The 23,886-nt window shown below is 34.6% G+C and overlaps 1 protein-coding gene across 2 annotated transcripts in view; it reads right to left on the bottom strand.

The window, feature by feature from the left end:
- Positions 1–14,601: 14,601 nt before the first annotated feature.
- smarca4a (SWI/SNF related BAF chromatin remodeling complex subunit ATPase 4a) overlaps positions 14,602–23,886 on the bottom strand; it is a 36,071-nt gene continuing 26,786 nt past the window's right edge. The window contains exons 28-34 of one of the 2 annotated variants that reach the window (XM_087242286.1): positions 22,418–22,636; positions 21,725–21,987; positions 20,043–20,148; positions 19,390–19,491; positions 18,207–18,342; positions 17,553–17,689; positions 14,602–15,265 (exon numbers count right to left, since the gene is read on the bottom strand). In XM_087242286.1, coding sequence (XP_087098412.1) covers positions 15,233–15,265; positions 17,553–17,689; positions 18,207–18,342; positions 19,390–19,491; positions 20,043–20,148; positions 21,725–21,987; positions 22,418–22,636 — 996 coding nt within the window. In that variant the 3' untranslated portion in view covers positions 14,602–15,232. The remainder of the gene's footprint in view (positions 15,266–17,552; positions 17,690–18,206; positions 18,343–19,389; positions 19,492–20,042; positions 20,149–21,724; positions 21,988–22,417; positions 22,637–23,886) is intronic. The other variant, NM_181603.1, reaches the window with a different exon arrangement.

Genomic DNA, 23,886 nt, shown 5'->3' with positions numbered 1-23,886 from the left:
CTTTACAAAACCTGTCTAGTCAATTGTAATGCTCATTTTGATTTGCTCTTTAGTCTGCCGGGAGTTTGCGATGCTTTTTTCACTTTTCACTTCACGCTTTGATTTGAAAAAGAGTCTAGAGAACTCAGACGTTTACGGCAGGCCCGGACCTGCTGGACTGTATTTTGTTTTTGCTAAATTTGTTTGCAAATTTAAATTTTATTTCTCAAAAAAAAAAAATATTTCGCTTTGGGCTTTTTGAAAATTTGCATTATTTATTTATTTTTTGCTCAATACTTTATTCTTTGTTTGCAAAACTTTATTTTATTCAGCAAGTATATACAGTACAGCCCTAGATCGACTCCATATTTGTTGATTTCAAAAAAACATTGCAGTCTTTTTTGCCACACAAGTGCAAAGATGTACAAGTCTGCATTTTGCACATAACTAAATGCACATAGCTTGTTGATCAAAAACAGATCTCTTGATTCTCAGTTAAACTGTCAAACTCTTTGCAACTTCCAAACATTTCCTTCATTCTTTCACATGCAAAATGATCCGTTTAATTATGAAAATCGGTCAGGCCTGCATGTATAGACACTTTTGTGTTTGACATGGAATGTTTGTATCGTCAGCTAAATTGGCAAGTTGTAATAAAACGGAAACCTTTACAAAGCTGTCAATCAACCTATTAGGCTTAGAAGCATATACTGTATGAGAGAGGGAGAGAGAGTTTGCCCACAGCACAATCACAAGCTTTTTGAATTTTTTATATATGGAGGATTGTCAAACAGGTGTCAAAGTGGAAAAAAAAACCACTGAACATTTTGAACAGTATGAGTCACATGAATGTGTTTTAGTCAGGTTTTGTAAGTTATTTTGACAGACTTGTAATAGATCACTAGCAAATAGTTGTGACTGTACGTACAGTTTAGAGAATGTTACAAATGTGGCAAAAGAATTAAGAATTGTTTAAAAACTCAGTAATATTGTGGAAAAACATGTATGCAATAACTGTTTTAAATAATTGATTTTAAAATAACTATGGGTCACACTTTATTTAAAGGTACAATTTTTCCTCTAACAAGTCACGAACTTAATAAACCACTAACTTTTGACACAATAATCGGCAAATAAGCTGCTTATTAAAGTAGTAGTTAGGTTTAGGTATTAGGATTAGGAATGAAGAATAAGATCCTGCAGAATATACTAGCCAATACCTTAATAACAGGCAGGTAATAAGATACTAGTTTAGAGTAAGAATTGGTACTTAAACAAAAGTGTTAGATAACTATTTTAACATTTTTACTTGTATAAAAAATAAAGTTCATGTTTGTTTTAAAGCAAGGTGAGGTGAAAACTGATTTTATTTTGAACAAAAAAATCATACACTTAAAACAATTCTGTAAACAAAATACGGTACCACTTTATATTAAGTGTCCTTAACTACTATGTACTTACGTCAAAAAATAAATACAATGTACTTACTTTGTTTATAATGTATTTGAGAACACTTGTGGTGCTTTTGAGTTGGGATAGAGGTTGGGTTATGGACAGGTTTGGTGGCATGGGTAGGTTTAAGGGTGGGTTAAGGTGTAAGGGATGGTCAACAGTGTATTTACAAATGTAATTACTAAAGTTAATTACAGTTGTAATTACATAAATGTATTTAATCAAGCATAAGTACACAGTAAATACATGTATTTACACAATTAGTACATTGTAACAAACTGTTAATTCCAGTGTAAGTACATATATTTAAGGCCACTTAATATAAAGTGGGACCCAAAATACATTTCAATATGATCGAAATGGAGTGGGATGAAAGCTTACACTAAAACATTTTTTTTTCATTGGATTAACTCATATTTTTTTAAAGGAAAATGGTTGTAAACAATTTTAATGGGCTGAATTTAAACCAATTAAATGTAATAATGTTCAACTTTGTTTGTTTCAATGTAGCTTATATAAACTGTTTTCGACAATTTGCAATGAACCTTTTTGTTTTCAGTGTACTTGTTCAACTAATGAACAAAAAAAAGTGTCTGACCCTAAATGGAAATCTCAATAGTCACCTAAATGTGATTTATTCAAATATGATGGCAAAGATTTGTAGCTTTCATACATTCAAAAAGAAGTACAGTTTGGCGAATGCTCTTATCTGTTCTCTTTTTCATCTAAAACCAAAACAACAAGAGCCTGTGTCTCACCCTGATCAGAAACCGGATCTGTGACTCTGTCATGCACCCAACGCTCCCCTAACATCATCTACCAGGAAGCTCCCCGACTTGTCTAAACAGTAAAAGACAGACAGATCAAAATAAGTCATGATGTACATAGTTTGGTGTGTTGGTGCTTCACATGTTTGCAGGTCCAAAAGCTACAACCACAAAAAAAAATCAATGTGAAAGCAAGAAAAAGAAAACAACTCCGCATCAGAAGCAATATCTTATATCAATAATAAAGCTCTGCAAATAGAAAGCAAGAGCTGTCTTTTCATGCTTGTTTGAGAGTTTAATGTGTCCATGACTATACTGTACGTGCTGAATAGTGCATTCGCTTGATTTTTACAAGATTTTAAGAGGGATATTGTCGGTTTCTGCTAACACAAAGTGAAAGAAAAAACTGAATTAAGCGAGCTTACAATCACATTTAGCAGATGCTTTTGTCTTAAAGTAACTTACAGTTAAGGAGGCATTTAGTAATTCAATAAGAAAAGGCAGTAAAAATTTCTTAAAGATTCAAAGTAACTTTATTGTCAAAGAATTTAGTATTAGAGGTAGGAGGTGGGAGTGTTTTTAGAGAGAAGAGTGTTTCTACAGGTGGTTTGTCAAGCCCACTCACTTGTGTGAAGCACTCTTCATAAATGCACAATGTTTTTTGCTTGTTTTTGTTTTTTAAGAGATATGGAGTGATTGTAGTGAAGTGTATTGTGCAATAGTATAAAAATGGTGCAAGTGTCAGATAAAGGACCAATCCCAATTCCATCCCTTAGCCCTTCCCCTCACCCCTCATTTTTTACGTCCACGTCAAGGGGTAGGGGTGTCCCAATTCTCTTTAACTTGAAGGTTTAGGGAAAGGGGTGAATAGCCGTTCGAACGAAGATTTTTCAGGACCACGCTCGAAATCAAGGGGTAAGAGAATTTCCCAGAATACACCAGCCACAACAGCAGTATTGCTAAACCCGGAAGTAAGGAGATCCACAAATTAGTATTTTTTTTGTCATTATCACAAATTTTTACGACAAATACATTACACATTTAATACATTCATAACCACGTTCAAGTTTTACTGTTATGCTTTTTAAAAAAATGCTAAATTTTCCAATCTATAATCCATAATCACACCTCCTGTACAGCAGTCCCACAACATTCTGACACTCGATGACACTGTCAGTAATGTCTAGTGTCTGCTGTAATGTTAATGTTGTTTTCGTGTGTTTACATAGATGAATATGGCCACTGTGTAAATACACAGTACAGATACAATCTTGTTGTCACATTAGATCGTTATGATAACATAATCAATGTCTTCAGTGATTTCCTGAAGATAAATACCAAAAAAAATAGCACAACTGGAATAACTACAGTAGTCGTGATGGTCTGATCTCATATGAAGCATGAGATAGCGATGACAAATGATTGCGTGTGCAGGTGCTGTAGTGCTGTCCCGATTTTTAGGGTTAATTTTTAAAGCTCTTTACCTTAACCCTCGGTTGTAAAGGGGAAGGGGTAGGGGTCAAAAATAGAATTGGGATTGAACCAAAGTGTCAGAGAGTGCATTTTCTACAGTGGTTTGTCAAGCCCACTCACCTGTGTGAGGTACACTCAGAATTGCATAATGTTTTGGCGGTGTCGTGTAGTGTGGTGAGGGGAAAGTAGAGAAGAGGGGATGCTGATTTTGTTCACAGGTGATTCTGCAAGAGATTTTTAGTTTTTTTTTTGGTGTCTTTAGAATAATGTTTGTGATTCTGCAGTCTTTGTGGGAATGGAAAGATCATTCCACCAGCGAAGAACGTTGAATGAAAAGGTTTTGGAAAGTGACTTGTTGCCTCTTTGTGATGGTACAACAAGATGGCGCTTACTTATACCACCTTATCTACTATGTACTTATATTTAGTTCAATGCACTTGTCTACATACATATTTTTACAGTGCACTGATATTTCAAAAGCACCTGTTTGCAATTACATCTGAAATGAATTCCTGCAAATGCATTTGATTACACTGTTGACCAATTCCTGACACATATACAACCAAAACTGTCCCTAACCTTAACTTTATCCCATGTCAGTTGCACTGTGTTCTGCAACATAATATTAAAATAACAAGTCTACTGAATTTGTTTTTGATGTATTTATAGTAGATAAGGCCTCTAAATCTGGAAGCAAACATTAAAAATTAACTTTTAAAATGAACGATGCAGAAGTTAGAACCATCAAAAAACCGTCATGTGAAATAAAATTGTTGAGTTTAGAGAAAAGTCAAAATAGATCTCACCACATGATACAGTTATTTTTAAGAATCAACATTTTATAATGCAGAGCACACATTGGAAGGAGGTTAAAATAAGCAGGTTTGAGCACAACTCTTTGATAACTGAACAAACAAGATTCTATTAGGAAACTCCCTCAGTATGTTGGTCAAAATCTCTTGCCCTGAATGCTGGTTATGACATTCCGGAGCAGAAAAGGAGCTGGGAGGTTAACAATAAGCTCTCTGTGTTCACTGGGTCCCAGTGTGCACAGACCTCCCACAACCCATAAATGAATAAATGCAGAGGATCATCAAACACAGTCTAGGAATGCTTTGTTTTTCTGGTCAGATGTCAGATTATCAAATTTAACCGCATGAAATTATGTCTGATTTATAAATGGGGCTCACAAAAACCTTAAAATTACAATTAAGAATTAGTATTTTGAATTAAAGCCACAATTTGGCCACTAGAGGTTGTGTATTTACAACAAACAAAGGCTATGACTGAGTGTGGAATCGTTGCTCTTCCTTCCGCTCATTTTATAAGTCCCTTAAAGTTAAATAGTTTTACCATTTTTTAATCAATTCAGCCGATCTCCAGGTCAGGCGAGAGCACTTTTAGCTTAGCTTAGCAAAGATCATTGAATCAGATTAGCGGTGTTGGGTAAGCTACTTGAAAAAATGTAGTGAGCTAAGCTAGCTACTCTACTTAAAATGTAGCTTAACTGCACTATAAGCTACCCTCTGGGAAATGTATCTACTCTACTTAAAATGTAGCTTAATTACACTAAAAGCTACCCTCTGTTAAATGTAGCAAGCTGAGCTAAAAGCTACAGGGCAAAAGTAGCTTAGCTACATCTAGGCTATTTTTTCCATTTTCATTTTTAATTAGGAGTAAATTTAATCCAAGTTAATCAGTAACTGTCAGTGAAACATCTGAGGCAGAAGTGTTCAGTTCAATTATTTACTGCTAATAATATGCTCCAAACAAAACCAAATGATAGTATATAACAGTACAAACAAAAAATTCAATAACACCAGGTGTTACACATTTAAAATACTATACTAATTTATAGTAAAGGGAAATATTTATGAATAAGCATTATATTATATATATATATATATATATATATATATATATATATATATATATATATATATATATATATATATATATACACACACACACACACACACACACACACACGTCTTCATTAATGAATTACACTACATAATGTAGTATCATTAACTATCTAGAACTAATATTATTACTATAGTATACTTTAGCCTTTAGGTTACTACAATTTAGCATGTACTTTCTCCAGTTATGGTCTCGAGGAATCCTGCTTCAGAAATAACTACTCTCCCTCAGTCAAATTTCTTGTGTTAGCCTAATTTGTTGGTGACATCACCAACCAAAGCAAGAGGTGGCAGTAACGCGCCAAAAAAGAAACTTCTGACCATCATAAAACAAGAAGAAGAAATCATCATTCTTGCTATCATATGGATTTCCTGTATTCGGTTGAACAACGGCCTGCACAGTTCTGTGAATGCCAGTGCCGTCACTTATTGATCTGCAAACTGTACGTAGCTGGTGTGGATGCTACTGCATTACTTGACTAATATATTAGCTTCGCTACTAAAAAGCTATTTGATTAAAAAAGTATTGATGATACCGCCATGCTACTGAGAAATGTAGTTAAGCTGGTAGCATCACTACTTGTAGCGACGCTACTGCCCAACTCTGCAGATTAGACCATTAGCGTCTCTCTCAAAAATGACTAAAGAGTTGTAAAGCTTGACTCATCTGCAGTTAAATTATGTACTAAGACCGATGGAAATTATAAGTTGCTATTTTCTCTGCAGTGTGACTAACTATGGATTCATTCCGACGTAATAATCAAGAAACTTTGCTGCGATACGGGCAGCAGAGCTTTTATTATGCCACAATACACAACTTCCAGTTCTTCGGCTCATGATCATTTGGAGAAGAAACGCTAATGTTTTATCAGACTAATTACATTTTAAGATTCTGTTTTAATGCTGCTCTGTCCAATCTAATAAAACACACAACATATTCAATCGTTTTTGGTCTTTTCATGTTTTCTATAAAATCAAACCGCAAATTGGGAATGTATGACATGATTAGGACATGATTCGCGTCTCTGGTTAAAATCGCTTATTTCTCTGGATTTAAAGTACAAATGAAATCAAAACTAACTGTATGTTTTTTTTTTTTTATCTCGCATTGCTGGATTTGTGGTGAACAATTCATCTGTGTATTTCATTAAGGAAAAAAAATTAATTGTAGGCCCATCTGGCTGAGGTGTTGAGCTTCCCTCCAACCTGGGATGGGAAGTATTTATGATACATGTATTTCAAATTTGTCTTTTAATTACAAAACAGTACTTTGTAATTTGTATTTGAAGGGGTTTATGAAAATGGCTGAATATTTTGTATTTCAGTGTCTTGTATTTTTCTATCTTTAAAATACTGTCAAATACTTTGTAAGAAGTCTGAATGAAGACATCACAAAAATGTGGCCCTAATAGTGGTGTTTTCTCAGTTGTTTGCCAAGACTAGACTAGAAAATGGATTAATATTGAAGAAGTTGATTAGTGCTTGAAGTTTAGATGGTAATTTTGGAAAACATATAAAGAAAATAGCAGACAAATAGCAGGGGTAGATTCAGGAGCAAGTCAAAATAAGACAGGAAAATAAGACAAACAACGTAAAAATAAGTGCTAAAGTGGCAACACCTACAAAACGTCATTGCTTGTTTCAAACGGCAGTAGCTGATCTGCAGGTGCTCTTTATACTGTTTTAATTACAAACTTTGACAGTTTATCAGTATGAGGCAAAAATATTTAATAATACTCCAGTCTACACACTGGTCATAAACTCACAACCCAGGTTTTATGGCTGCAAAAACAGATATCGTGTGTTATATTGTCTATTGAAAAGTACAATTGCAAAAAAAAAAAAAAAAAAAAAGACTGAAACTGGAGATTTTAGTAGATTTCAGAAATCCTGGCTTTACGTTTTTATATTTTAAACAACTAGATTTATTTAGCAAATTATTTTAAATAACAAATTTTTCATTTATCACCATTTTAAAATATAAGACATTTATGAGATGGTGGCAATTTTCACAATAGATATAGTATAAATATAATAGAGAGATATGGTGCTATATTAAAACTCATTATCTGCATGAAATAGTTTTTACAGTGATTAAAGAGATCATCTTCAAGACACCTTTCTTGTATGCAATTTGTACAAAATCTATACTAAAATCAAAGAGAAACACAAGTTACATTTCCATGAATACCTCCTCGTGTACAGTAGAGGCGAACGAGGTGGCAGAGAAAGGATTGATCGAATAGGCAAGTTGATGGAAGGTTTGCAAAGAAATGTCATGCTCCCTTGTAAAAGTATTTTCAAAATACAGTATTTTATTTTGATACGTTTTGTGGCTGCTGTATTTTTTAGTCTACTTTGATAAATGTAAAATTGAGGTATTGGGTATTATAATTTATTTCAATGTATTTTTTCTCATCCCTGCCTCCAACTATTATTTTGACAACAAACAGAAATGGTGAGGAGGCGGAGTCTGTTAGGTTGTAATAACTCATCTAAAACCATTATCTTTCTGGATGAAATGCCTACTTTACTACTCTATTAAGCTCGCTGTAGAAAAAACAAGCCCCGCCCACCGTTTACTCATTATTATTACTTATTTATCTTTATGCTTTAGATAACAGATACATTACAATATAGTAAACAAAATAAAACAATGCCAGGGTGATAAAAAGTAAATAAAAAAAAAGAAAAAAAAACAAGAGTAGGAATAATTAACTAAAATTTTTACAATTACAAACAAGCAGGAGCTTTACATGAATCAAACATTTTGAAACTAGAGCACAGTTAGGCAGTTTTAAGCCTTTCTAATAGCACTACGCAGAATAGTACAAAAGCAATATTTCAGTTCCTTTTAAATCACAGTAAACTGGGACTTTTGTTGTAAAATTTATACTTATGAATATGAAACTTAATTAACTAAATAAATAGGTTAATAACAAAGTAATAACATAATTAAAATATGCAAAAATTTCGCTTTTAAAATGCAAATTTAAATGAAAAAGTACCTTTTTTTGATAAAAAACAGAAGCATCATATCAAAGTTTCTTAACAACTTCAGTGCCAAAAGATGTGAGGTACAGTTTCCAAATACAAAAAACAAAAAGAGCAGTTTGTTTCAATAGCCCTTTTAAATTAACTGAGGAAATGTTCAACCGGGCAGAATCCCACTGTTTACTCATTTAATATTCCGTTTCCCTAGTAACTGCGTCACAATATAAAATAAATTTGTAAAAAAAAAAACAGTCGCAGCTTCTTCCAGTTCATGTGGACTTACAACATTCTTCAACACATTTGGGATTGTAAGTACAATGTATAACACAGTCCTCATGGTTTTAGGATATTTTAATGAAAACATGGTTTACATAATGTGCCACAGATTTATTTTTGGCGTTATTTTAATGACAAGTTAACACATTTTCTCCCATGATGATTTAGTCATGCCATTAGATTTCTTTGTAACATTTCACTTGTAGATCAAATGTGACCTGGTCATGTTTTTGTGTCATAGGTGTTGCGAGGGAAGTGTAGTACTGATAAGCAGGTTTGCCACACCTTCATTTATCAACAGACTCACTCTGCGAGTAACAGTTGGCCTTTGAGCAAATCAGGCTATTTAGTCAGCATGTGCAAACATCAGCCGCTCACATATACAGCGCATATAAACTGCACTCAGCACTGTTGTGTCCCAACACAAAAAGCATCATGCGTTTGGCTGACAATAGTTTGCATTCCTGGACATAAAGTACTCTATTAATGTCAAACAATTAGATACTGTTATTACAAAATCAGTTGCACAATAAGCATTTAAGCGAGCACATTATGTGTCTTTTGACGACTGTTTCAAGGGCAAACCCAGCTAGTCTCCACCTTTCTGTTACGCCTCATCACTCTTGGTGTGTGTATTACGGAAGAAACTTCCGTTAAACTATAAACGATCAGTGAATTGATTTAATAAATTGGGTACAGCCATCAAAAATTAAAAGGAAACCTATTAGAATCGCCGGCCACTTTATTAGGTACACCTGTCCAACTGCTCATTAACACAATTTTGTAATCAGCCAAACAAATGGCAGCAATTCAATGCATTTATGGTCAAGACAATCTGCTGCAGTTCAAAACAAGCATTAGAATGGGGAAGAAAGGTGATTTAAGCAGGCACATGCACACATAGGGCTCAACCTGTGCAGTGCACATGCCCTTTTTAGTCTTGGAAAGAAATTGCCCTTCCAAAACGATCAAAAGTGCCCCCGCGACACCCCCCTCCCCCCTACCGCCCGCGACAACACCGCTGATCAGAACGCGAGAAGGGTCCGGAAAAGAGAAAATATCCAGCGAGCGGCAGTTCTGTGGGCACAAATGCCTTGTTGATGCCAGAGGTCAGAGGAGAATGGTCAGACTGGTTTGAGGTGATAGAAAGGCAACAGCAACTTGTTATAGCCGAGGTATGCAGAAGAGCATCTCTGAATACACAACACGTCCAACCTTGAGGCGGATGGGCTACAGCAGCAGAAGACCACACCGAATGCCACTCCTGTCAGCCGAGAACAGAAATCTGAAGCTACAATTCGCACAGACTTCGCAAAATTGGACAATAGAAGATTGAAAAAACGTTGCCTGGTCTGAGGAGTATCGATTTCTGCTGCCACATTTGGATGGTAGACTTTTCTGAGAATTTGGTGTCAACAACATGAAAGCATCCTTGGGTTGTGGCAGAAAGGAAGATTCGCATCATGGATGTGCAGCTGACAAATCTGCAGCAACTGCGTGATGCTATCATGTCAATATAGACCAAAATCTCTGAGGAATATTCCCAGTACCTATGCCACGAAGGATTAATGCAGTTCTGAAGACTAAAGGGGGTCCAACCCAGTACCAGTAAGATATACCAAATAAAGTGGCCGGTGAGTGTACTTTCAGAACACTAATTAACTCAATTACTTAAAGTATGCAGGAAATCAAAATGTATAATGTTTATTTTGCATGTGCACATTGTTATTTTTTAGGTAAACAATAATTCTGTGCCACTGAAAAAAAAAAAGTTTGTTTTGGTAATCTTTAATCAAAGTCTGAACATTTTCTTCTGCGTTTGGAGGGTCAGTTCATCTCTGTTTATGTCAGTTTGACAGCTTCAGACACAATCTTCTTAACTACGTCCCTCTTACAGTTGTTATGAAGGAATGACATGTGAAAAGGAAAGCCTCGTCCCTACTTAATATTCCATTTCAGTTGGAAGGACATCAACACACTGAAATAAGAGTCTCAGCAATTTCCGGTTCTTTAAGATACATTAAATATTCCCGTACAGTAAGGTACCATTTGCAAGAAAAACAAGGTCATGCTTTAATGTCCACACAACTATAGCATCTTCAAGAGTTTTGAAATACGAGTATGAGTGCAAATGGTCATCATGTTGACGAAGATCATTTCATCTAAATACATTAAAAACACCACAGATATGCTGCTTGTCATATTGGTGTCACATTGAAACGCATGTAAAATAAGGGTAGCATTATTTTCATGTGAGATAAAAATAAAGCACAATGGAATATCGGTTGTCTATGGATTATTTGTAGCACAATCTTACTTTAAATTAACCTGTGTGTTTCAGGGTGAAGTTGCCCAACATACAGAAAAATGGAGAATGACACAGATAAATAATTGTAGAAAATGTTTATCATTGTTGTTATTATTTCTTACACTAATCTTTTGTGGCTCCTTCAGGCTTCAGCTCACCTCTCAACTTCTTCCAGTATGGATCTTCCTGTCTAGCTACTTATTTATGGAGTTCAGCCAATGTTGGGGTAGAGTTACAGTGTTTTTTCTGTACTGTACATTTATTATTATGTGACTTTTGGACTTAATTTTTCCGAAAGGCATATTTTGCTCTGCTTCTGTTGTCCTGACTGGTATATTTCACAACTAATATCACAATTTTACATGGAATGTTTTTGTCTCTGAGATGTTCAGAGAAGTTCAGAGGTGTAATGATGTGTAAATATAATTTAAATGACAATGTATACAATAAACAAAAGGTTATAAAATACATTTTGGTGGCACTTTACAATAAAAATACCTGAATAACGATATATTAATATGTAATCTAAACATGACTTGATTATGAACTAACTATGAATAATGCATGTTCATGAACTAACTTTTACTACAACATGAGTCATTTGTGAATAATGGCTACCTTAAATACTTGTTAGTACATGATTGTTTGTTAATTAATGTATTAATTACCACACTTATGCTTGATTTAACCATCATCACCTCATGGTATGTTAATGTATAATTATATCATGACTTTACTTGGATGGGTACATGGTCATTAACCCACTCTTAACTACTCATAAGCTTCTTATGCACGTTTGTCTAGTGCGTTTACACTGAATAACAATAGAAACGTGTTCAGTCAATATCAACAGTTTAAACACAAGAGCTCATGAGTAGTTAAGAATGAGTTAATGATGCCCCTCCAAGTAAAGTCATGACATAATTATACATTACCAGCTTATGACTTTGTGTTGGTTACATTTAGCTTAATAATGCATTAATTAACGACATGTACATGTATAAGTCATGTATAAGTAATTAAGGTGCCTTTATTCCAATTAAGTCACGTTGTAGTTAAAGTTAGTTTATGATTAGCGCATACATTAACTCATCATTAATTCATAATAAAGTAACGTTTAGTTTACATATTCATACAGCATTATTCATGTATTGTTATTGTAAAGCGTTACCGACATTTTTATATAAACACACACACAAATTAAGGAGTGACCCTGGACCACTACACTATTTGAAATGGATAGCATCTGAATCTGGAAGGTTTGAAATAGGAGGGTTCTAAAAAAATAAAATATTTACAATATAATATAAAAATATATCTATTAAGCGTAGGAATCGCCTTTAAAGTAAAAGCAAATTAAGTTATATCCAATGGACTTTATATGAAAAGTTGTTAAAGTTTTGATGTTGTAGGATATTTGTGCAATATTTTAAGCATGGTATTTAGTTAATATTGAATGATTTTAGCATGAAAAAATCATCAATGCAATGTTTTTTTGACTATAGGCTGTTTTCACATGACGTCATTGATGACTCGCGAAATTCAGATGAAGGGCAGAAAGTGTTTTTTATAGGAATCGCTGTCAGAACATTAAAAATGTTTGTTTTATGTTGTTCGTATTTGTTTAATCGGCCAAAATAAAAAATGCCAAACAGCTTTTATAGACTTCCAAAAGTTTCTCCTGATTAAGAGCGAAAGTTCAAGAAACTGGCTGAAAAACCGGAAGGCGGCATGTACATTGAAAACCATTGGAATGACAAATAAATGATTTTTACATTTTAAATATTGTTGTTATAGCTATAAACAAACTGAATTTATGTTGTTGCAGTGATCTAATTTTATCTTTAGGACAAATTTGTCTATTTGAATTTTGTTGCAGTTATGCTCATTATTGGTGAATAAATTGGTAAAACATTGTTTTGCATTTATGACTGATCATTTGAATTACAGCACTGTTCAAAATGTATAATTTTTTGGAACTTTCCACAATATTTATGAAGAGTTCCATATTAAATATTAGCTCAAGAAAATAGAGAAAATCTACTATAAACCTACATCAAAAAACACTTGAATTATAGGAAATTTCTATAATATTACATCTGTTATTTTCGGCATCTGGGATTGACGTCATTCTCAGCCAGTGACGTCGCGTTCTAAACATTTGATCTGCATTCTTATACAGCTCCTCAGTTCTCTCTCAGTTTTACTGTTTCTACTTGACCAAGGTGAGTTCAATACACGAAGCCGGCTTTGTGAAGATTTACACTCGGGCACAGGGTGTATAGAATATAGGGTGAGGCTGATTAGGTTTGGCTAACAGCACCGCCTGGTGTTCAAACGTATACGATGCACTAAAAATGCAGTTATGGAAAGATTCCTCACTGAGACAAACATGTTCGCTATAGACTGGGACCGGGTTTAACCCTTTTGACAAAGGCAAGATTCTAGCCATATGTGTTGTTCTTAGATAAGAAGAATATTTTGTTGTATTTAAAATGTACCGTTACTACGATGTGGAACTACGACTGTACTCTTTTCTCTGAAGGGACAGTTCACCCAAAAATGAAAACGGACATTAGTTCACACTCAAGTGATTGTAAAAGGTTATCAATTTTTTTTTTTATTCACTCATTCTGAAGAACATTGAAAAAAGGACCCATTGACATCTATAGTAAGAATTAAAAGAACACAGCTGAAAGTCAATGGCTGTGTTTTTCCAACGTTATTTCAGTATGTCTTCAACAAAGAAAAAAAAAATCTCAGACAGGTTGGTAACAAATAAAGGATAAATAAATGACAGAATTTTCATTTTTGGCTGAACTATCCCTTTAATAAGTGCGAATTATACATTGACGATCGGGAGAGTCAACCTTTTCCGCAGGTTTGTGTTGGTTTCTGTAATACATGCTTCAATGAGAATGTATGCATTTACAATTACACCTAATATATCAATAAAACCTTTTGAAGTGGTTAGTGTTTTGAGGGATATTTAGTGTATCCTAACCTACCTCTGATTAGCTATTTTAGAGGTTACTGTAGGTCAAACTCTGCATCTAATTTTACTTTACTTTTAAGGTATATGTAGATACAAACCTATTTTACAGGAAATAAAGTCTCTAGGTCCTCTTGATCTGCAGTTTCAGACTGTTGAATGGCTTCTCGCACAGACTGATTGGCGAAATTATGCATCGAAAAAAAACCATTATGGGGTGGTCAAAAGTATATTTACATTTTAATATTTTCAATTATTGACATTATTTAAGATACAGATCAGAGCAAACTATTTAAACAGTTTTGATTTCCTTTAGGGAGGATCAAGCCTTAATTAATTTGGTCAGAACCCCCCTAACCCTCCTGTAACTCGCACCCTGCCTTTAATACTCTGATATACTTCAAAAACACGGTCAAAACAGAAACTCTGAAGCCGAAATAATTCTGAGATGCCTTTATTGTGCATTTTGTAAATCCAGTGACACTGACACAGTACAGAATCCTACACCCTATTCTCCCCCATTCCTCCTGACTAGAAGTACCTTAATCCTGTTTGCAATCTAAATTTAAACAGAGGAAAAACGGAAAGAGAAATAACTGGCTGCGTTTACCACAAATAGCATGCATTCTGGGGTGTGTAGGGGGATAAAGGGGGTGACGTTCACACAGCTAAAAACAATAAGAGGACAATGAAACATGATCCATTCTTACTGGTCCACTGAGTCTGGTCTGTCAGATATCTGTCCATCTTATGTCACATCCTTGAGAAATCAAAAATCATAAAAACAAACGTGGAAAGTAACACCAAATGCTCAACGCTTAAACTGTCCTGCTATACATAAAGATTTCGTCTGCTTAAATATGCAAATGGAAGGGGCCATTTTTCTCTCTGCATTTTATATAGTGTCATTTTCTCATTTAATCGTTTCGTATACTTGTCATGTCTCTAAAAATGTGCTGTTCTAGGATAAAACTAGGCCCCTGAAATGCAGGCGTGCTGAATCTGAAGTAAAATGACGTTTTTGCAGCAGAGAGACGGGATTGGTCCTGAGGCATCTCGAAGGAGGTTTTTAATCTTCCTCGCTGCCACTAGCCGAATGCTCCTGGAAGATAAAAATCAGACAAAAGACGAAGCATAAACCCCTGCTCACACCACAGATAACCAAAACACTAAATTATTCTTCATTTAAAGGGGACCCATTATGCAAAAATCACTTTTATAAGGGGTTAAACACATTTGTGGGGCAAAAGTGTGTGAATACAGCCAGCCTCTAATCGTAGAAATGTATTCATTTATTTTTTTTATAATCCCACTGGATAAAAACTGTCTGCAGAAACACTTTGATTGTTATTCTCCCTTTGTACATGTCAGAGGGAGAAAGCCCCGCCCATTAGTGACGAGTGTGAAGCAGCTGTCGGCCATTTAAAACTTTTTTTAGGATGCATAAATGAACACTGTAGTCTCCATAGACTGCCTTCTTCTGACACTTCATTCGACATTTTTACAGAGATATGACATGACACAATTTTACTGTTATGATAAAGCACAGGCATTTGTAGCTCCGCCCTCTTTGGAAAAAAAAAGCACAATCTCATTTGACTTTAACCCTCTATGGGACTAGTTATGAAATCACATTTAAAAAAATGACTACTATTTATTTCTAGAGTATTTAAGGCTGAAATCATGACCTTTGTTTTAATTTGCCGTCACTTATAACTGACTTTGTCCCATTAGAGTAAATCATTTTTGGAAACTTGTTCTAAAGTTTACACATTAAAGAATATTTTCTCTGTAGAAAGAAGTCAATATCTTAAGAGTTTCAGAAACATTATTTATAATAAATTTCTTCATATACCACTAAATTTGTTTTAGAACTTATGTAAAATTTCCTGAAACTCGAGACAGATTCAAATGCTTTTTAACTCTACGGAAAATAGAAACCTTAAACTAAGGTTTCAGAAACTGTTGTCTAACAATGTTTTAGAATTTTAAACAGTATTTATACTATATAGTTACTTTAAACAATCAGTTGTGCACTGATATATTTTTAGTAGTCACAGTGTAATAGTGTCTTTTTTCAAGCACTGTAGTGTAACAATGTCTTCTCACAAAAAAAATGATGTAAACTTGTTGTTTTTTTCTCAAAAACTTAAGTGCAACATTTATTCATTCAATCATTCATTTTCCTTCGGCTTAGTCTTTAATTCAGAGGTCGCCACAGAGGAATGAAATGGCAACTATTCCAGCGGATGTTTTACGAAGCGAATGTCCTTCCAGCTGCAACCCACTACTGGGAAACACCCATAGACACTCATTTACACAGACACTCATACACTATGAGTGTATGAGCCAATTTAGTTTATTCATTTCACCTATAGCGCATGTCTTTGGACTGTGGGGTAAACCGGAGCACATGGAGAAAACCCACGCCAACAAGGGGAGAACATGCAAACTCCACACTGAAATGACAACTGGCCTAGGCAAGGAGTCGAACCAGCGACCTTCTTGCTATGAGGCAAATGTGCCACCGTGTCACCAGATGTGCAAAACTTTTTTTTTTTTTATAGTGTAACAGTGTCCTCATGTTAAAAACAGTAGTGAACAAATGTTAAACAGTGTTTTAACAATATAAGTTTGTTTCAAAAACATTAGAGTAACAATTTATTTTCACAAAAGAAGCTGTGTAAATGTCTTTTAATAACAGTAGTGCAACTTATTAACTACCTAGAACACAGACCTTTTTTTTAAATGGTCAAAACCTTATAACAGGCGTAACTAACCCTGTTCCTAGAGACCTATATTAAACACACCTGCCTATAATTATCAAGTGCTGTTCAGGTCCTAATTAACTGGTTCAGGTGTGTTTGAACAGGGTTGGAGCTGAACTTTGCAGGAAGGTCGATCTCTAGGAACAGGGTTGAGCACCACTGCCTTATAACAAATTTAAAAGAAACCTCATAAAAAACTTCAAACAAACCGCATTTAATACGTATACGTCATAATTTCAGGTGTGAACTCTAAGAGTTAAGGGGTTGAAGAGCTAGAGCAGTTAAAGAGTCAAAACATTTTCTTCATTGAATTGAATGCAAATTTAGTTACTTGTGTGTGTGTGTGTGTGTGTGTGTGTGTGTGTGTGTGTGCGTGTGTGTGTGTGTGTGTACTTTTTCCCTTTAAGTTTAATTATTCTTCATTGATTATTCTTGTTCAGCTCTTGGGGTAGGGCTTGGGTTAAAACAAAAATAGAAAGAAGGAAACTAATGTTTACTTTTGTATTGTATGTAGATTATATTTTCCTTTATTATCATTATTATTATTAGTAGTAGTAATATTAATGATATTAATAATAACAGTAATAATAATCATCATCATCATTGATTATTCTCAAGTACCTCTTCCTGGTCTTCCTCACTGTCGTCATCACTAACAACAGGTTTAGGCCGCGAGCTGCGTCCGGTTCGGCGTCGTCCTTTTCCTCTCTCCGCCTTGTCCTTTCTACTCAACTTTATCTTCACCTTCACTGAACGAGCTGTAATATATACACAAACAAATATTTTAATATTGGGCTTAATATAAATTAGAGTTGTAAGTGTTTTATACTGTAATCAGATAATATTTGGATTCATTCATGTAGCAGTATGGACCCTTTTCACTTGTCTGGGTTTCTCAGTAGCGGAAGTCTTTATAGTGGAGTAAACGTAGAGCGCAGTGAATACGAGAGTACAGCAAATCTTTTTTTTACAATCCTACTTGCTGAAAAAAATGAAAGCAAAACTCCCAGATGGTTTTGGCAAGACTTTCAGAAATAGGAAACAAATAGTGTGAGATCGATAACGGCAACCAGGAGAGAACATTTACTGTCCTGCCCATACACTGTTTTACAAATGCCTCGCACAAGCAGTAATTTGTTTTTTGTAATTTGATGCAAAGATGATATGATACATACATAAATAAATTCAAATGTTCATACCATTTAAATTTTAAATGCTGATGACTGAAATGAGTCATAACAATTTGGTGAATGGAGACCATTATTGTCAACTTACATTCAGACTCGGATCCTTCATCGACATCATCCTCTTCCTCCTCGCTGTCATCTCCCTCACTCTCTTCCTCCTCTTTCTCGATCTTCTGCCGCACGCTGGTGAACACAGACTGCAGCACGATAGAGTCCTCGTAGATCTGAAATGTCAAACCCTCAACTCATTTAATGATTTTAGGTTGCTTGTACCAATTTAAAGACACTGATGCAGTAGATGGAAAAAACATTTATATAAAACATTATATTATAACCTATTGCGCCATATTCAATTATGTTTAGCTTAAATACAACAACTAAAGATGAAAATTAATGTCAATTAAAGTTTTATGCATTTAAAAATTGACAAACTAATTATTTAAAACGAGTTGAGTTTAGACAACTTAATTGTTTTATATTCAATCCACTTTTGTAAATTCTATTAGGTTAAGTAATCGATTTTTGTTGACACAACATCATGTAATTGTGTTGAACACAGCATTTTTTACAATGTGTTTTGATGAAGGAATTATTATAAAAAAAAATTAAGTTACAAACATTTTAAAATGTGGAAAACCTAAAAAATAAAGTGTACAAAAACAGATATACTTAACACAATACTTCTTTTTTTTTTTTTTTTTTACTGCGCATTCACATCGAAAGCAGAAAAATAGCCGAAAGCACACAAAAAGCGTAAAAAAGTAGCCGGAAGTCATTCATTTTCAATGGGAACCAGCGGTTGCACATCTTCGCTAGTGCGGCCGCCAAAGAGAGTTGAAATCAAGTCAATTTTCTAGCAGTGAGCTATGACACAAGTTCATTTTCATAATATAAAACAAGATTTTTTTATGCGGGAATAACTGATCGGCTGATATACTGTGATAGCCCCTCTAAATACGAGATCAGTGTAGCAAATTTTTAAGCCCTCACTGGGGGAGCGGTAAACATCTTTTTAAATCTTCCAAAACAACTATTAATGGTTATGTTATGGGATCAGAAAAATATTAATCTGTAAATTTTTGACAGCGTTGTCGCCAGGGTGGCCAGAGCAAACTTTTTCAGTGTGAAAGACAGTTACACACTTACACATTTTTCATCTTTTTACACAAAAAACATCAGTTTTTTTGCACAAAGACAATAAACTTGGTCGAATTGGTATTTTTGATGGGTGTTTAATAAGATTGTGGCTTAAAGAGTATGATGAACATTACCAAAGATCCCTCCAGGTTGAAGGTCTGAGCGTTCTGACACAGCAGCATAACGTCCTTCTCTAGGTCATTCAGACTGCGGTACTTGTGACTCCTGATGCGCTCCTGTGTACAGCAGAGAGAAGGATTTAACACTGAAATGTTTATTCACACATATATGGTAACACTTTATTTTGATGGTCCAATTAAGTATTAGTAAACTGTCTGCTTAATATCTGCTGATACTGCTCCTTCAACAGACATTTAACTGACTATCAGAAACTTTGCAAGTACATGTCAACTTGCACTAACCCCAACCTAACAGTGTACTTATTTGATGAGAATTAGTTGGCATGTAGATGCAATGTAACTTAAATTCAACAAACAGACCCTCAAAATAAAGTGTGACCAAATATTTTGTTGCATTCATTAACCAATTCATGAAAAGCGTTCGTATTATAACTCTATTAATGCAATAATTGAATAAATCAGAGTTGATTTACACCCTAAAACATTGTCAGAATTGTCCTTTCAGGTTTAAAATCTAAATAAAAATCAGAAAATACTACATAATGAAACATCCAGAGTTCTCAACCATGTTTGTGAAACAGCCAAACTATTCAAGACCCAAAGTAAAATCTAATCCGTTAGTTATTACAAATGAAAAGTTGACAAACCTTGATCTTCCTGAAGTCCACAGGTTTGCGGATAAGTTCATAATACTCGGGCAGCTCTTTACGAGACGGCAGTTGAATGAACACCTCGCTCAGTTGCCTCCCATTGCTGTGATGAAATACAGTGACAAGAAAGAAATATAGAAAGAGCTTAGTTAAATCTAATGTACATTAATGTTTAAAATACCTTAGGAAACCTGCAAATGCTGCTTTTATTTGCTATTGGATCGTTTTGGTAGGACTGTGTTTGTTTAGCCTTTGTATAGTGTTAAAAATTTAGGTACAATCTAGTGATACACCAATAGACAATAGGTGCGTCCCAAATCGCATACTTATACACTATTCTACACCATTTTGTTGTTTAAATAGAGTAAGTAGTGTGTTCACACTGAAAACTCTAACAAGAATAAGTACTTTAAATACCCAGATGATGCACTTATTCAACTGTTAAAATTAAGTGTTGACTGTTGGACACTTCATGCACTCAACGACCGCTGCTTTGCTAGCATAGCAGAAGGGGCAGAGCTTTCGGCCACTGATGTTGGATTATTTAATTTGATATTAATTCTCCTATGAGAGTGATTATACTGCCTCCCGATGGTGAAAACGGTTTTACTCATGGTAAGTATTGTTTGGTAGTTTGGTCATTTGTTTCACTAATTTGGCAACCATCAAACGTCAGAGAAATGGTTTGAATTTTCTCTTAGTAAAACAAACGTTAGTATTCCATTTGAGACGACGCTACATGCATAATGACATTGCACATCAACAATAGTTAGAAATAAAAATGGCAACTGAAAATATCAAGGTGATTTGTGGCTTACATAGCTTGATTTAAAATTATAGGAAGATTCAGCTGCCATCTTGTAGATAGAATAAAGCAGCAGATGCCAAAAGCTTCATATGTTTTCAGCAAACTTGCAGACTCACTGATGTGTCACATAACCATAATGCAAAGTTTACACATTGCTTTGACATCAACAAGAACATCTTTGTGGTTTGAAACCGAGACCATGCCAATGTGTAAAATGAGTTTCCAAAAAATAAAAGACAAAATGAAGGTCAATTTGTATTTTATGTGTCGAGTTTTTATAAATAATTCTTAGCCTAATCCATTTAATTATTATTATATTTTTATAACCCAAAATGTAAACACACAAAAAAAGAAAATACTTTTTTTTTTTTACATTAACTGCAAATGTTTAAGTGTTGTAATCACCAACAACAACAAAAAAATTGGACACATAAAAATAACAATAATGTATACTATTTAAGAGTAAATATAGTAATTTTATTTTTTTGTTTTTATAGTATTAAATACTTTATATATTCAAAAAGTAATCCTCCTGAGACAATAAATGTTTTTTTTTTTTTTCATTTTATTAAAGATTGATTTTTTTTCCCTTTATTATGATGGAAGCAAATACTGACAGGAAGCGAAGTTGGAGGACAACAGACAACTACGCTACAATGCTACCAGCTAAATCAGTGCACCTGTCTGTAAACAATATTCATTTCAAACTGACCCACATGGATCATAACTGCAATAGAAATGTTGTACTCAAATTTCACAACACATATTTGTACCAAATGTGCATGCAAGATGCACCAAATAATAGATTAACCATTCTCTAATTAAAAATGTAATGACAGTGATGGAAAGCAAAAATAGCGAAGTAACGAACCCATCCTTGTATTTGATCACTGCGTCCACAGTCTTCTTCATCTTCTTGGTTAGTGATGGAGGATTGGGTGAGAGTTTCTCAGCAGGAGGGCGGCCGCGTTTCTTCTGCTTCTTACCGTCGTCATCTTTATCTCTGCTCCGCCCACTGGAGCTAGGTGTGGCCGGACCGGGAAGGTCAAGATCTCGGTCACGTTTCCTCTTCCGGGTTGTTTTCTTGTGGCGCACTTCCTCCTCAATCTCATCCAGGGTGCCTTCCTCGATGGCCTGTAGATGTATATACATCAATACATTTGACATTTTATTTCTCAAAGGTCCCGTGAAATGCTTTGGAATGTGTATGTTTTTATTCAACGTTTTACGTAATCTTATCTGAAAAATTAAAAGAGGGCCAGACGGTAGATCCTCCCCTTTTAAAAAAGCAGCCAATAGCATTTTGTTTCATCACAGCTCTGCCAGTGAAAGGTTAAGCTCAAGCGCATCAAATTAAAAGCACATGAGAAGCGTCTTGGAGGGGATAGGGCATGTCAGATACAAGACAGAATTTGATTAGTCAAGATTTTATGAGAAACTGAAGTTGGGCAGAAGTTATAGATATGCTTGAATAACGTATGATACTAGCATCTAATAGAATGTTATTTTAATTTCACTGGACTTAATAAGAACCAATACAATGTAGTGGCGATTCCTCATTTACCTTCAGCCACTGTTTCTCTGTCAGAGAGTCACTGTAATCCACCTCCTTCCTCTGGCGGGAGCCACGGCCGAACATCTTCTCCTCTTCCTCTTCACAGGTGAGCCTCTCCACCTCAGCATCGTCCTTCATGATCCAGGTGGGCAGCTCATCTTCCTCCATCAGCCTCGGCCTGCGCTTCGGGTTACGAGCCTCCTCACGTCGCCTGTCCAGATCCATGCGCTTTTTTTTGGAGAGGAGGAGAAAAATTTGATTTTGGAAGGAAAAAGTAAAAAGAAGGAAAAAGGAGGAAAAAAAGAATAAAAAAGAAAAAGAAAGAAAAGGGAAAGAAGAAGAAAAGAATGAAAAAGAAAAAAGAAATAAAAAGAAACAAAAAGAACAAAAAAAAGAAAGGAAAAGGAAAAAAGAACAATAAAGAGAAAGAAAGAAAGTAGTAGGAAAGAAAACAAAACGGAGGGAAAAAGAACAAATGAAAGAAAGAAAGAAAAAGAAATATAAAGAAAGAAAAGCAGAAAAAAGAACGAAAAAATAATAAATAGAAAGAAAGAGAAAAAATAAAAAAATTAAAAAGGAAAAAGAGAAAGAAAAAGAAAAAAAAGAAAAAAAAAAGAAAGAGGATAAAAAAGAAAAAAAGAAAGAGGAAAAAAGAGGAAAAGAACGAAAAAGAAAGAAGAGGAAAAAAAGAATGAAAAAAGTAAAAAGTAAAAAGAATGAAAGTAAAAAATAGAAAGTAAAATGAAAGAAAGAAAAAAGAAACAAAAAGAAAAACAACAAGGAAAGAAAGAAAAAAAAGCAGTGGGAAAAAGATTGAAAAAAAAAGAAAGAGGAAAAAAATGAAAGAAAAATATGTAGAGGAAAAAATAATGAAAAGAAAAGAGAATTAGAAAAAAAGAAATAGAAAGAAAGAAAAGAATGAAAAAAAGAAAAAGTGAAAAGAAAGAAGAAAAAAAGCAAAAAAGTAAAAGTAAAAAATAAAAAGGAAAGAAGAGGAAGAGCGAAAAAGAAAAAAGAAATAAGAACGTAAGAAAGAAAATAGAAATGGAAAAGAGAAAGAAAAAAGAAAGAGAAAAAAAGAAAGAAGGAACAAAAAGCAACACAGTGGCGTAGCGGACGGGCCCGCAGGGCACGCATCGCGGGGGGGCCCTGCGTGATTAGGGGGCCCCGCGTCGTCGTGATTTTCAATAATTAAAAATCCACCGGCGAACGCAATAATCAAACTCTTGGGAACAACTCTGGTCGGAACCAAAGTTCACACGTCTGTGATCTCTGAACACTTCTCAAGCGGTGGACTACTTCATTCTGATTGCTTGCCGCCAATGTTGCCAACTTAGCGACTTTGTCACTAGATTTAGCGACTTTTCAGACCCCCTTAGCGACAAATCTAGCGACTTTTTTTGTGTTATTGGAGATTTTTTTAGACTGTCATTTTTCCATACTGTACCGTCCCTACTCTTCTCAACGAGCTGCGTGTG

Source organism: Danio rerio, chromosome 3 (assembly GCF_052040795.2).
Source record: "Danio rerio strain M-AB ecotype USA chromosome 3, GRCz13ab, whole genome shotgun sequence".
NCBI lineage: Eukaryota > Metazoa > Chordata > Actinopteri > Cypriniformes > Danionidae > Danio > Danio rerio.
Note: the sequence above shows the minus strand (reverse complement) of the source record. Positions and strands in the feature narration are given on the sequence as shown.